This window comes from Brachyistius frenatus, unplaced genomic scaffold, assembly GCF_029030835.1.
Source record: "Brachyistius frenatus isolate BFR_SWC_R1_liver_20210118 unplaced genomic scaffold, ASM2903083v1 Contig_13, whole genome shotgun sequence".
NCBI lineage: Eukaryota > Metazoa > Chordata > Actinopteri > Embiotocidae > Brachyistius > Brachyistius frenatus.
The window spans coordinates 4,134,178-4,150,046 of NW_027210612.1; the positions used below are offsets into that span (position 1 = coordinate 4,134,178).

Genomic DNA, 15,869 nt, shown 5'->3' on the forward strand with positions numbered 1-15,869 from the left:
TTTTTTTATCTAAAGATGAGTGATTGGTATTCCAAAAGAAAAAAAGACTTAACAATGACACTATTGTGTTTTTTAAGTGTCTGTGGGTTTTTGTTATGACAAGAATTTAAGGTTCCCCCACTGAGATTTACTCTGAAACAGCACAAGTCAATTCCTCACACTGAAACAATAACATCAGACAGCACAATGATGGGCTTAAGCCGCAGGTTCGAGTCATCATCTGCTGTATGTTCACACTGACAAATCACTGACCCACTACTGCATCTAATTTTCCTCACAGCCTTCCATTTATGACTGTGAAGCTTTACACATTTCAATATGTAAACACATGTTTCTGATAAATCAAATGCAGAACTAAAAAACAGTGTTACAGTTTGAGGCGGAAGCACACAGCCACGTGACTGAAAGGCCGAGATTAGTTTTACACTTTTAAATCACAATAACTTGTTAGAAAAAATATAACATATGCACAGAGAGATGGAGCTGTATTATTCTGTATTTTTTTTTTACCTTTTAACATTTATTGGATGATACGACCACACGTAGGAGAAACAGAGTGCGACATGCAAATGAGACTCCCCTCCTCACAAGAACCACCAGCATCGACAGAGTGGTGGCTCTTTGAAAGATTTTTTTAAATCTTGTAGCTTCAGTGAGGGTTGACAGCAAAACAATATAAAAAAAAAAAAAGGGAGCCAACGCTGAGCAATTTAAATGTACCTACTAATACAAAATAAGGCAGGAACCAATCAGCTCCCAAAACTAAATAGAAAAAGCTAAATATTGCTTAAGTATAAAAAAGTACAAAAATATTAGCATCAAAATACATTAAAGTACAAAATGTAAAAGGATTCACAATGCAGAATATATGTTTTTCCATAAAAATAAATGATATGTTATTGAATGCTAATTATTTATGTTGATGCTGCAGCTGGTAAAAGTGGGGATGTCTGAGTTGAATTATTTCATGCACTTCAGGGTATTTTTGAAATTTCCACCCAGTGATCTAAATCTAACACATCATTATCATAATAATTTGTGTATTATTAATCTGATTCTGAAAAGTAACTCAAGCTATCAAATAAAAGCAGTTGAGTAAAACCTCCCTCATCAACCATCAAGTAAAATACAAGTGCCTCAAAACTGTATTTAGGTACACTAAATGTACTTTTTGTCACTGTAGCTTAATGACATGTTGGGCTGAACCAGTGAGCTTCTAGTTAGAAGACGGTATGACTAACCAAATTATGACCATCTGTGCTTCATCCCCTCTAATCTATGAAACCACAAAACATGTGAGAAAATAAGTGGAAACTGTTAGCTGTTTGGTCAGGGAGGCGTTCAATTCAGTCCAGCCATCTCTGAGCTTCCAGCGAGCAAACAGCTTTGATTAATACGGATGATATATAACCTGCAGATGCTTTTCTTTTCCTATAAGTCATGATAAGAACTCACAAAAAGGCCTCCACTTCCACACATCAAGTGTGAAAGCAAAAGGATTTTGTTGTATCCTCTGAAGTCCCACTCAGGGTGTCGCCCTGAGTGTTTTACAGGTGCAAAGATATTTGCCTGATATGGAGGGAAGCCTAATGGGTTTGTCCTTTGAACTCTTCTCACGTGCAGCGGAACCCACCCAGGAAATAATGTAGCCTCGGGTGAGTCAAGGCTGTCGCAATGGATTTCTGATCAAACAGATCAATTATTACCAGAATGCATAAGTGAATAGGCTTTTATCAGGAACTGTGACTATTATGATGGTTTGTTTAGTTTGTCGTCTTGTTCTTATTAGTCACTGTGGAGTGATGTTGAAACTCCATGACAACATTTTTATGTTTTGAACAGTGACAAAGTGACAACAATGTAAACTGTTGGGTTGGGTTGGAACAATCACTGTGAATTCACAGTGATTGTTCCAACCCTCATACAGGGTACTTATGTTTTATTAATAACACTTTTGGATAAAAAAAAAAAAAACACCAAAAAAACCCAGCATCAGTTTGTAATGAGTGGTTCAGCTACTGGCCTCCACTTGTTAAAAGGGTTTATAGTAAAACTAGGTTTGACACAAGGGACTCAAAATTATGAGATGAAAATTCAGGATTGACCTTAAGGCACTTTAGTCGTGGATACAGCCGAGCAAAAAGTTCCACTGAGGCATCCATGTGATTGGAGGCCTTGGTGCCAGTTGTTTAATTTCTCCACTTAGTAATTCCACTTTAGTACAGTTAAATGTAATTCACTGACTCACACCACACAAACAGTGATGGCAGTGAGGGGCCATGCAAGGTCCTGGCTAAACCATAACGAGCAATTAAGGTCTCAGGATTCACCTGCTGAATGAACGGTATTGCTGCTTTCAAATGGTGGCGTATTTACCGTGTACACGAGAAGAGTCCAAAGGAACAACGACGGAACTCGAAGCTTTCATTTTTCATTGGATGTTAAGTTAAAACATTGTAATTTTAGTCCTATATAGTTTCTACTCATAACTTAGATAATAGCCTACGTTTGAGCAAAATGTTGATCTTCCCCACGGCCTCATCTTTTCCCTCTGTGCCTTTTCATTTCCAGTTATCCCCCCTGTTAATTCGCTAAATTAGCCTCTGTGGCTATTACACGCCGTTCATGTTGAACACTTGAACACCAAGCATATGACGAGTACGGCTTCCCCTATTGTAACCACAAGCTCACAAGTTCTATTTGAACGCAGCACACAATGCAACATTTGAACTTTCTTCCTCCTCCGGTGGTTGTGTTTGTCGTCACAGCAACTCTGTTATGATAATGTTCACACGCACGAGGTTCAAAGTAAATAAAAAGGTTTTATTTTCAAAAGTAAAACCAGCTATAAACTGGAATGAATCCAAATTGAACAAGCTGGCACTTTGGGTGAAAGTTTGAGATAAGAGAGGTGTAAAATGTCATGAAAACAGGCACAAAGACGCAGCTTGACGTGACTGTCAAGCTTGATGTGAGGATCCAAAAACATGGGAACAGAAGAGGACAAACTGACAAAGAGGGAGAGGAGAGCACACAGACTGAATAAACTAGGGAGAGGAAGACAACGAGGGACAGATGAAACTAATGAAGGTGGGGCAGACAGTCCCACAAGGGCAGGAAGTGCAGTAGACCCATTCGCTGGGTGAGAGACTACAAAATAAAACAGGAAACACTAAACCCTGACTGTAAGACAGAAATGCCCCCCCCCCCCCCCTACAGTGGTTCATTGTAAGTTACTTGATGGTATGATCCTCGTAAAGAACCACTGTAGTCCATATCAGCAGCCCTGATGAGGCTCTGATATTTGATTTTAAACTTCTAATACTTTCCAACTACTGAACAGTTCACCTGAGGCAACATTTTTAAAAATGAACGTAACGTCTTGAAATGAAACCCTCCTCAATTTCTGATATTATCTTTAACCTTGTGTCAGCTGTTGTGGTATCTCTTCGATCTCCGTTAACAACATGTTCTATTCTGAGAATATTGGGAAAGGTTGATTTTGGAGGGAGTAGCGTATGTGTGTGTGTGTGTGTGTGTGTGTGTGTGTGTGTGTGTCTGCGTCTAACTGGGCTCCCCATGGTCACTCTATTGGTCTTCTGAGTGGGTGGTCTTTTCCAAGAGAGGAGCACTGGAAACATTATACCAATATGCACACATACACACACACAAAAAAACACACACACACTCACACAAAGGGAAACTGGGAATCACACCAACGCAGCACAGCGGAGGGTGGAGCAGGCAGGAGCCTTCTTCCAGATGTGTGACATTAATTTAGTTGATCCAAAACATGAACCGGTAGCTCCCACTCACTCATCACCACACTGTGTGAGTGTGAGTGTGAGTGTGTGTGTGTGTGTGTGTGTGTGTGTGGGGGGGGGGGGGGGCATTAATACTAATTATTTAATAAGTAGTCTCAGAAAACACCTGCAAGTCCACATTTTCATGTATTCTGTGTATTTTAAGGGTTTGGCAAGAGAAGGAATCAAGACTTCTTTAAAAAAAAAAAAAAAAAACCTGTTTGAAATAAAAATTTCTTCTCATGAATTTTTAGGTGGAGCGAAAGGTGGACAAGAGAGGACTTAAGAGAGATGAGGTGTGTGATTTAAAAAAAAAAAAGGGAAAAGATGAGGAGTGGAGCAGGTTATGAGAACAATCTCCACTCTGACCCGCAGAGCAGCGCCCGTGGACTATCATACAATACTCTCCACCGGGGGAGGGGGGGGGGGATACGGTGCATGGAAAGACAAAGAGAGAAAAAAAAATGAAATTAAATAAGAAGCGCGGAGGAGGAGAAGATGTAGGAGGACGGAAGTGGTTGATTGGGTCCCCCCAGAGATTCTTTTGTTTAGATTGTTCTGCATTTCACTTCTTTCACTCTCTCCCCTCCACCTCCCTCTTTTCTGACATCTGAGGTAGATTACAACAGAGACCTTGGGTCACATTTATGACTTAAACCAAGAACATATGCTGTGTGTGTGTGTGTGTGTGTGTGTGTGTGTGTGTGTGTGTGTGTGTGTGTGTGTGTGTGTGTGTGTGTGTGTGTGTGTGTGTGTGTGTGTGTGTGTGTGTGTGCGCGCACACGCGTGTTTGTACATCCATTTCAATGCTGTGGGATTCCCCTCCGGTCCCCGAGTGGTGGTCAGATTTATTTTCTTGTCCATTGTCTCTTGCTGTGATATCAAAGGACTATTGTTTGTTGATCAGCAAGGGTGCTGCAGGTTACTTGCAGGTCCCGGACGAGAGCGCTTCGCCTCTCCTCCAAATCCTCCCGTCTTATCTCCTGCTTAAACTGAATTTTTAAGTGTGTCAGCTCTGTGGTTATGTCTGGTTGGTTTTAGTCAGGCCTTGACGAGGTTTGTTTTACATCCCACAGGCAAAAAAAAACTTCTTTCTTCACAGCGTGACTTCGCTTTGATATAAACCTACTAACTGTACCACACACTGTTAACAGGTAAAAGAAGAAATTTCCCCATTAATTTCAGCACAAGAGCACATCTGTAAAAGTGTCAGTTGACTTTATTAGCATCGGCTTCATTCGGTTGAAGGAAAACAACTTTTGTCTTTGGAACGTTTACCATGGAAGAAAAAAAAAAAGGATCTACAAAATAAATTGTTGGAAGGACAATATATAAAACAATGGCATCAAAACAGCTTTGACAAGAAAATAAAACCAAAAGAAAAAAGGCTCAAATGTTTTTGGATGCGGGGCATTTTCCTCTTTTTGCCCTATTGTTTACAAAATAATAACAAAAGAGGGAGAAAAAAAAAACATATTTACAGTGCATATATTTACATTAAGGCATTTTTGCTGGGGAGAAAGACGGTTGATCTGAAACAACCCCCACTTCTACACAATCAAATAAATAGTCAGATTTACCAGGATACATTACAGTGCTATATTAGCTTTATGCTACCTGCAGTGAATAAACAAACACAGTTATAGGTGCAGGCTGAATCACACCAACAAATGGACATTCAAGTGTACAGTATATTAAAGGATAGGTTCACGCTTTTTTTTCAAACCAAACTCTCATGTCCATATAAGAGTTTGTGGTTGATGAGATCCTTTCCTGGAGTGATTTCAATGCAAGTTATCGGGTGGGGTGGGGGGAGTGGGGGGGTGTGGGGGGGTAAGAAGGAATCAGCCTTCTGTTGAAAAATAACTTCTAAAGTTCAATCAAATTTACAATGATTTCATAACAACATGAATTGGATGTCTTCCAAAGTTAAAACTGAAGTGAACCTGTCCTTTAACAAAATGTGTCCATGTTCCATTGACTGATCAAGCCAAGTTGGCTGTGTACAGAGTCAGACAGTAAGAACCCTCAGAGAAAGACTGACTGAGTAAAAAAAACAAAAAACAAAAAAAAACACAGCTGTCCGTGAAGTGACCAGAGCCGAGCAGTTACATTACAATGAAGATGGCAAACCTGTTCTCCTCCCAGGGCATAATTTACTGCGGTTGACGTTACTTTAAGGAAATGCACGTTCACTTATGCTTGTTCGCAGACACCAACACAGGTCTCCCAGATAAAACTCCTGTGCTCGTTCCGTCCACCCACCCCGACCTCCTCCCGACGTGAACTTTCGCACTCCTTCTAATCAGTCACATGATCTCCTGCTTAGACCCTGGCCATCACGGCACAGACACCCAGGGGCACCCAGTGCGTATCCCTCTGATGTCAACAGCTTCGACAACACGGCGGTATTCATCGCCCTGGGAATGAGAACGGGCTGCGATGGCTAAACCTTGTAATTCAAAAGACATTTTTCAAGCGGAGTCCTAAGATTCAATAGATTGATAAATAAAAACAGCACCAGGTGTGTTTAAAAGGACTGTCTACACCAGGGGTGTCGAACTCATTTTAGTTAAGGGGCCACATACGGCCCGCTTTGATCTCAAGTGGGCCAGACCAGTAAAACCATAGCATAATAACGCATACGTAACGACAATATTTCTCTATGTTTAAATCATTGGTGAAGGTTTTTGGATGATAAACCCTATTTTAAGGTCTTTCTACAATAAACTAGAAACATAAAGAGCAAAAACTCAGACATCAGCCCACTGTTTATCCGCCTGGGCTGCTCTCTGCAGATTCCCTCGCGAGCAGCGAGCGCTGTTGCCTCCGGAGCAGACGTCGCCTTTACGCTGTTTTTGAAGCAATTACCGGATCGATTAAAAAAAAAATTACAAAACATTTGTACTCATAAACCTCCATATTCTCATAGAAATGCAATTTATGTCTTTCTGTAATTTTCACACTTGGCAAAGTCATCCGGCGGGCCGGACCCGGCCCCGCGGGCCGTATGTTCGACACCCCTGGTCTACACTGATCACAGCTCTGCTACCACAGAACAGAAATACATGAACCAGAGGAGGAGGCACTTAATAAGGTTTTGATGATGAAGATGCTGCTTTGGTTAAAACGTTTAAAAGTAAAACACCGGGAGAGAGCGAGAGATGTACGGTAACAGTATTTTGAAGACGCTTTGTTCAAGCTTGTGCATCAAATACAGTCGATTCTGCTTGTACTGAATAAATTCTGGGATACGTCTACCAGTTCTTCTTGCATTTCTCTGGTTGGAAATACATCGAAAGACAAACTGAATAATTCATCACCTAATTGCTGCTCTTTAGCATCCATCCACCGCCCTCTGTTTCTCAGTCGTCCTCAGATATCCTCTCTTTAAAATAAAAAAAATCTTTCTATCTCTCCATCTCCACCCTCCCCTCTTAATTTTTTTTCCCCCTCCCGCTCTTCTCTTCCCTCTCTCCAGAGTATAAATGCCTTCAATTTTTAATATCTGAACAGCAATGATTTGTGTGGAGATCCAGTCCAGTAGTGATAATGATCGTTCCAGTGGTGAATGAGATACACAGGTCCTAAAAGGCTGAGACTTAGATTAACAATTCTAGTGCAAACCTAAGGATTTGGTAAAAAATAAAATCTGGGTATTCCAGTTATATAAACAAACTAACAAACCAATAAGTAAACAAAGATTTGGCTTGACTAGTTTTGCAAACAAAAGCTTCTCCTTGAAAAAAAAAAAAAAAAAAAAAAATGAAGCCAGTTCTATGTTAGAATAAAGACAAAGGATGTTTTTTTTTGTGTGTTTTTTTTAAGTGCTTTCATTCCAGTCACACAAAAGAGTCCAAATGGACTGGAAACGTGTTTTGGAGCTACCATTTTCTTTTTGTTCTTCTTTGTGTTTGTCCAAAGAAATCTATCTAAAAAGTATGAATGGAGGTTAAGGGACCAGAAACTTCCTCTGGTCACCATCTTCCTACTTTACAACCTCCAAATCGTCCCACTCTGGGTGAAGAGCGACACATTTGTTCAGCTATCGTCCTGTTTTAGCACACGATAGCAGCACCAGGAGGAGCTGTGATGCCAGTGAAAGCTGCTCTGCATCAGGCAGCTTGTAACATTGTGGGAGATGGAGTGAGTGCTTTATGTGTGTGTAGATAGTGCTTGTATATCTGCAGTGTGTGTGTGTGTGTGTGTGTGTGTGTGTGTGTGTGTGTGTGTGTGTGTGTGTGTGTGTGTGTGTGTGTGTGTGTGTGTGTGTGTGTGTGCGCGCCAATGTTGCTAGTTCTGGTGTCTCTTCATGTGCAGGGCCAGGTGGTCGGATCGGGAAAAGGAGCGCGAGCAGACGGCACACTGGAAGGGTTTGGCGCCCGTGTGTTTCCGGTAGTGACGCGTCAGCTCATCCGAACGAGCGAAACGCCAGTCACAGCCATCCCACGTGCACCTGTACGGCTTCTCACCTGCAGCACGGGGAGAGAGAAGACAAAACAGTCTGGATGAATGCAGCTGCCCTTTGATGAACCGAGCAAAGGGGAGCGCTGAGCTTGAATTTCTTGCTTAATCACGTGATTTCCTGCGGTCTGTGACAGTGTCAACACACAAGTACTGACGACACCGATTATCGTGAAAACACAAGATAATTCCCTGGCTTGCATGATTCACACACAGTTGGGTGGAGGAACTGGGAAAACAGGCTTCATTGAAAACCCCAGTTGTCTAACAACATATACAGTCATAACGCTGTCACTCATCGAGTGCTGCACAAGTTTCTCACAGCCTCTGCGCTCTGTATTGCCTGCCTTTGCTTCTCTTTGATAGCTGTAGTATGTATGTCTGTCATTCGGTCTTTTGAGTATTCGTCTGCTGCCTCAGGCACATAGCGAAAACTACCGAGACCTTATTCCTGTAGGGCCAGCTCTGTCTCAGACCTGCAACTCCAACGATTTCAATCCACTCAGCCAAAGGTGGGCTTGAAGACTTTGTTCACCCAAATTACAAGAAAAAAAAACAACAACCTTCCTTTAGCACGTACCTGTTGTGGTATCTATCTATCTTATCTATATTATCTATCTATCTATCTATCTATCTATCTATCTATCTATCTATCTATCTATCTATCTATCTATCTATCTATCTATCTATCTATCTATCTATCTATCTATCTATCTATCTATCTATCTATCTATCGAGTGAGCTAATTTGTGGCATTTAAATGAATAAAAAATGCCATTTAAAAACCTCAAACAACTCGAATACATTACACTTCAAAGATAAAACCTTACAGGAAATGTGTACATAATTTGTGCATATTGACTTTTCTATTGGTTCGTATTTACATCTAGTTGCAATGGATGCAAAAATGTGGCCAATTGGAAGGAAGCTGATTCTTGCTTAACTAGTTTCCCCCTTTTTCCTTCTTCTTCCTCTTTTATTTTGTCTCCTTTTTATTTGAATTTAAGTATATATATAAAATATAATGGAACCTACCAGAAGCTGTACCGTCTGGTTGGGTGTTTTTATTTTTATTTTTAAAATGATCAAAAACAGAACAAATATGTGTGGTATTTGCAATTACCCAGATAATATTTCAACAACAGTTTATCTTTCCAGACACAATGCACCCATTACTCTGGATAGTCTGCAGGCCCTGTCAATGAACAGTTTCCACTGGATAATTTTTTTTTTCTTTTAATAAATTGTTGCCTGTTTTCTGTGGCTTATTCAAGCCAACAAGGCTGAAGCTAATAATAATGCTTAAAAAACAGTTTTCAAAGCTCAATAAATATAACTCCATTCCCTTCTCGTAAATTGGAGTGAAAGCAGGAATCTCAGAGATGGTTGTATTAAAATCTAGACAAACAAAAACTAAACTGGTTACCACGAGAGCTGCCTAAGAAAATACGCTTTTAATCATTCGAGTGAACCAACCCTTTAAAACTAGCCCAGCAAGCTCTGCAGCGCAATTTAAACCAGAGCAGGAAACCTGTTGCTAAATTAACCGCAGCGCCACTAAACTTAGAAACACAAACAAGCATACACACCTGAAACTGGACACAATGACAGGACACAATGAAAACACGTTGAGGAAAAAAAAAAAAAAAAAGAAGTAAAAAAGAGTGTTCAGTTATCACAATACACACGCAAACGCATCCACCCATACCCCCCCCCCACACACACACACACACGCACAGATAGACAGACACACTAACAATCAGGGTAATGGATGTTGATGGAGATTAGAGTGGGAACTCCCACTGGGACCCAAATGCATTAGGAATCATCTCATACAAATTACTGACAGGTGTATGTGGAAGTGTCTGTGTGTGCGAGTGCGTAAGTGTGCATTCAAGCAGCTGAATAAGAGCGGTAGAATGAGTAATGGACAAAGATAGAAATAAAGAAGGGGAGGGGGATCCAGGGAGGGTTGAAGGTGGGAGGATGGTATTAAAAACAGAGAGAACGATCAGATGAATGGAAGAGGGAGAAAATAACCAAGCAAAGCTGACAAAAGCAGGGAGGATGTGCAGTTGCTGCTACATAACCTTTTACGTGTCGTGTTCTCATCTTGTGGTCTGTAATAACTGCAATCACCACAATCAGCCTGCAGCATGAATGACGCCAGATCGAATTGTCGTGTCATGTTCCCAGTACCGAAGTGCACGCCCACAATAATGTTCAGAACAGGCAGTTCAGACTCATAAGTGGAACACATTCTGGGTTCGGGTGAGTTTTGTGCGTGTGTGTGTATCCAGATGAGTGAGGAATGCGTAGATATCAACAGAAGCTTTGTTTTGATAGCTGGAGCTGAGGTGGGGCCCAACACTTAAGTACTTGTTTGTTGACTTTGCTCATCCAAAAACCAATAGTTCGAATGTAAATGTAAAAAAAAAAAAAGAAGAAATTAAAGAAACTGATTCTAATAATGACGGAAAGAAAGGGAATAAAAGAGAGAGGAAAGGGGACCATGAAGTGCACACCGTGACAATTAAAGCGGAGAAATTTGGAATAAGTTGACTTAATACATTTCTGTTTCTGCACAGACACATTTTATATGTATATTTATCAAGTTAAAACAAGCCAAAGGAGCCTCAGAAAAGTGTATTAAGGGCATTTGAACAATTTATAAACAGGCGATTGGATTCTGAGAAAGATGGCACCACACGTCTAGCGCTGAACACATAGTCTGAAAGTCATGCCCTGGCAGAAGTGTGTCACTTCCACCTGTTTTGATGGAATAGTATATTGGGCAGAGGATGGGAATGGGGTAGGATACATTTACACACACATGCCAAGAACACAACACTCTGCCTAGCAACATGGTGCCAGTGCAGATACTGAAATACGAGTCCGGTGGGGAGATTCATTTTTTTGATGGGTCTCTTTTGTTTTTGTTAAAAAGAAAACTGCATTAATTTGAGCAGCGTCTTACCCGTGTGAGTCCTGAGGTGAGCTTTCAGATGGGACGACTTGGTGTAGACCTTCTTGCAGCCTGATGACAAACAGGGAGATAAACACAAACAGACGGCTTAATCCAAATAATTCACATGTGCCTGATATGTATTTGCCCAATAAACTGAGCTGTGGTATGCAAGAAATTTGAACTAATGAGGAGCAGAAGCTGCTTGGAATGAAATATATTAAAAAAAAAAAAAAAAAAAAAAAAAAAATTGTAGAAACTCAAAAACGGGTCCGTCACATATCCTGCACTTCAAAACCTATGTGACGGTGTTAAAACAGGAACCCACGTAGTCTGATTTATTAAAAATTATTCAAACACAAACCACAACTCACGCAGAATAGTGCTTTGTAAAAGAACTTCCGTTCCCCGCAGATGTTAGTTTGACACATTCGAGATATTTTACGTTCAGCAGTACTAACCCTTTTGCACACGATGTCGTACATAGTATGTAGATTATAATACCAAACAGATCGTCAGGATTTCTTATCATTTAGGATGACATTCTTCAGATTTATTATCACTTTAAATAAGGTAATGATAGAATTTCACGTTTTGCTATGATTAAACTGTGAGCAGCTGCAGCAGTGTGACTAATATACACTTGGGTGAAGAGTGGATCTGTGGATATGATGGATCTGCTTCATCTGACTTTAAAGAAGTTAGACGTGCGTGAACATGCTGCAGGAGGCTCTGCTTAAGCCTATTTTACATGCTGCCACAGGCTAGTTGACATTACATGTCCTACAAGTAGCTGCACATCGCACAGCGTGTTGGGGGTCTAAGTGAGTGTGTGTGAGTGTGTGTGTGTGTGTAAGAAAAAAAAAAAAAGAAGCTTTATACTGAGCAAGCAATCTCAAGTGTAACCGTATGCAAGTGTGTGTGTGTGTGTGGGGGGGGGGGGGATCAAATGACTGAAGGAGAAGTAATTAACACACCCCTTCGCACACAGGTTCATTCCACAATCATACCAGCAATGACTTTAAAGCCACAACATTGTGCGAGTGCTCACGGCTGAAGGTGCCACTGCCGTTTGAGGTGCCATAATAAATGCGAAGTACTTTTTTAAAGCATAGTTAATTGAAAGGTTATGACAGGCTGTCTGTCTGCATTGCAAAAAAAAAAAAATTCTAATTTCAGTACAGAGTGTCTCCGCTGTGGCTGTAGTTTGTATCTGAAGGTCTGTTAAAGTAATTCAAAACACAACATGTAATTTTAAAAAAATGTGCCGGGTGTCTTAAAATAAAGCTGGTTTTCACAAAGCTGACCTTTGTGAGTGACCAGACATTCACCTGACCACAGTGCAGTGGAAAAATAAACAAAGGCACACGACAGCGACAACAATCAGCACGCACACAGTGGCGGACATGTGTTATTCTTCTAACCTGGGTAATCACAGTGGTGGATCCGTCGTTTCTCCAAGTCCGGGTTGTTCCTGCGGTTGAAGCGGACAGGCGCGGCGTTCTGCGCTGGGGTTGGGGTTGTTGCGGGGGCTTGGGGAAGGACTGCAGCTGGGCCTGAGACCGGCGTGGGACCCGTAGCGAGGGAAAGAGCTAAGCTGCCCGGTCCCGGGCCAGGTCCGAGTCCAGGGGTGCTACCTGCCAGCTTGGAGGCAATCGTGGCTGCGTATGAGGGAGGAGGGGACATGGTGTGGAGCAGCTCCTTCTGCCTCCCGGGGCTGCCGGGCTCCGAGCTCGGCGGAGAGGGCGGCAGGTAGGGCACCTGCTGCTGGAGGAAATGGGGGTGTGCCTGGGAGTGGGGATGTGTGTACACCCCGCCACCCAGGCTGCGGTAGGCAGGCTTGGCAGTTTGCTCTTGTTGAGATGCAGAGGAAGCTACTGGCAAATCATGGAAAGGCGCGTGAATTGTGGAAGTGGAAGTGTGTTGTATCTGCTGCTGATGATGATGCTGATGCTGAGCCTCCATGCCATTGCCATGGTGATGATCCAAGCCGGAGTTTAAGAGCTGAAACAGCGAGCCACAGTTGTCAGGGTGGTGGAGAGTATGCTGCTCAAACTGGGAAGACATTTCCTGTTTGATAAACACTTCTGGCACTGAATCACCGCGGCTGCCTCCCGACTGGTTGAAAACACTGGTGAAGTCTGGTAACCCTGTTAACGTCATGTTTATGGCTGAGGTTTCCATGGCAATATTGCCAGGGGCGTGCCCAGATGTGCTGCAGCTACTTGTGGGTGTTGTGTTGGGACAGTGAGGCTGTATGTTCGGGGAGAAACACGAGGAGGCAGATTCTGTCTTAATATGAGTGAGACCTGCGTGGTTCTGGTGCTGAGGGGGCCGCGCTTGCTGGCACAAGCCCATCCTCAGGTAGGCGAAGTCGGGGAGGTAAAGATTCATGTTGAGGGTGTAGGGAGCCCCGTTGTGATCGTCAGTGAAAAACTGATCCGCCGCAGACTCTCTGTGCGGCTTCTGCTGGCTGTTTGCGGGAGGCGGAAGGGGAAGAGGCTGAGGGGACAGATACCGGTCCATCTCACACTTTGCCTGTGAATAAAAAGGCAAACACATTAAAAGACCGGTTTAGACACATAAAAAGCAAATGCAATGTTCCCAGCTCTGACTTCAGCTTCAGCTCAACTATTCTGAAGCACTATTTTGAAAAGACAAAAGGTCTGATAGTGGAGTCACTGCTAAAACATTTATCAAGTAGTCATCAATAGGCGGCTGCCACATTCCCTCTCCGCCTGCAAGGCTGAACTCAAAAACCTAGCAGCTGTGAGGCCAACAGTTGAGGCCGTGTTCTGGTGGAAACTTAAGAATCGGATCTAATACCGCTCCCGTGAATTTTTTTTTTTTTTTTGAAAATGTGCACGTTATGCACTTCTGTTAAAACTAAGGAAGCAGCCAAGCGCTCAACTGTCACCACAGGTGAACAACCTAATGTTCAGCCAATGCTTCATCCTGGTCTAACTCCTGTTTATCTGGAGAAACCGGTATAAAAGTTAGAGAAGCCCTGCAGCGGAGGATGAAACAGCTACATGAAAGGGAATGGGGGGAAACACCCATGCCTCCCTGTCCACTGCTGCTGCTGCAGCAGCGGCAGCGGCAGCAGCAGTCTGGGGATGGGCTGCTATTTGAGGCTCCCGATCCTACCAGCTGTTCTATAGAGCTCTCTCTCTCTCTCTCTCTCGCTCTCTCTCTCTCCTGCTGCACAAGTTTCCTGCTAACTGGGGACAGAGTTGCCGGGACCTTTCTGTCCGAAGTCAGTTGTTGTCAGCGTGGTATGATGGTGAGAGAGGGGTTGGGAGGTTGGGGGGGTGGTGGGTGTAGAGGGGGCGCCACGAAGAGACCCAACAACTGGTGACCAACTGGCTGGCATAGAAAACATGCGGTGAATGCAGGCGGAGCTCGGCTACACGTCCAGCTGGTCGCAGCCTGCTCGCTAATGACCGAGAATAGTGCAAAACAAAGTGATGATCAACATCACGCAGCGAGGCCGAGTGAAATTCGGAGGCCAACAACAACAACAACAACAACAAAAACAACAACCTGGGTTTACAACCGTTCTGCCACGCCCATTCAATGAAATACATCACTAATGTGTAAAGTCGCTTTCATTTCTTTACCTGCGCGTAGTCATTTTGTCCAGCCTTGTCCGTGTCGGGGATCTTGCAGTCCAAGCCGAATAACGCCGAGTCCTCCAGAACGAATCCAGCGGGGAGAGTCGCCTTCTGCAGCGGGTAGAAGGGATCCTCCTGCACGCCGCCGCTCATCGTGAGTGTCGCGGCCATGAAGCTCCGACGCAGCACCACAAATGATCGCTCGTCCTTTTTTTTTTTTTTACGCAAAAAAAAAAAAAAAAAAAAAAAAAAACCGACCCCGGAGGATGCTACGGCGCACCGAGAGAAGGAGTGAAGCCGACGAGGTGTAGTTGCGTGTAGTGTGGTGGAGTAATTAAAGTGTGCCTGTCGGCCACATCTCCTTCCACTTGTTTCATCCCTCCGGCCCGCAGACAGTTTTCTATCCCGTTTATTGGGCGGAGCGGCCCAGTGTAAATACAGAGCACGCACCGACCGCCCACCAAACCTTTCCAAACGCTTTGATCATTCATTCACTGGCCACCGCCCTACGCTCCATCTAAATACATTAACAACTGTCGTAAAGTGCACAGAACCGGCCAGACCGCATAAAGGTAGTGAAGGTCAAACTCCCGTACCAGCCTTCCCAGAAAAATGATTTTTTTTTTTTTTTTTTTGGGCCTATAGTCTATTATGTATTATATGGTTACAATTCATGTATATTATTTTATAGTTACAGTTGGTAAAAGTGGGGTTGTTGCTATGTTGTTTAATCTATTATATTACATCCTATTTTGTAAATAGATTATATTTAATATTAGTCTGATAAATGTAGTGTAATAAATAGTAAAAGTATCTCACCTGTATTTAAAAAAAAATCTTATTTCTTATATGTATGTGTAAAATTTTCTCATATTGTGTGAACCTTTTTTTTTTAATATGTGGGTGTGATGACTAAATTTCCCCACTGTGGGATTAATAAAAATCTGAACATTTAATTTAGTTTCTGACTGACTCATTGGGTAATTAATTTTAGTCTGTCACTTTCATAAAGTTCACTGTTTC

At 42.6% G+C, this 15,869-nt stretch overlaps 1 protein-coding gene across 1 annotated transcript; it reads right to left on the minus strand.

Annotated features, from left to right (window-relative positions):
* Positions 1-6,790: 6,790 nt before the first annotated feature.
* LOC138617675 (Krueppel-like factor 5) lies at positions 6,791-15,365 on the minus strand. Its single transcript, XM_069692856.1, is given in 5 exon segments — positions 6,791-8,275; positions 11,245-11,304; positions 12,657-13,770; positions 14,853-15,257; positions 15,259-15,365. Coding segments are annotated over 5 exon segments (1,833 nt in total). The 5' UTR covers positions 15,334-15,365; the 3' UTR covers positions 6,791-8,096.
* Between the last annotated feature and the right edge of the window lie 504 nt (positions 15,366-15,869).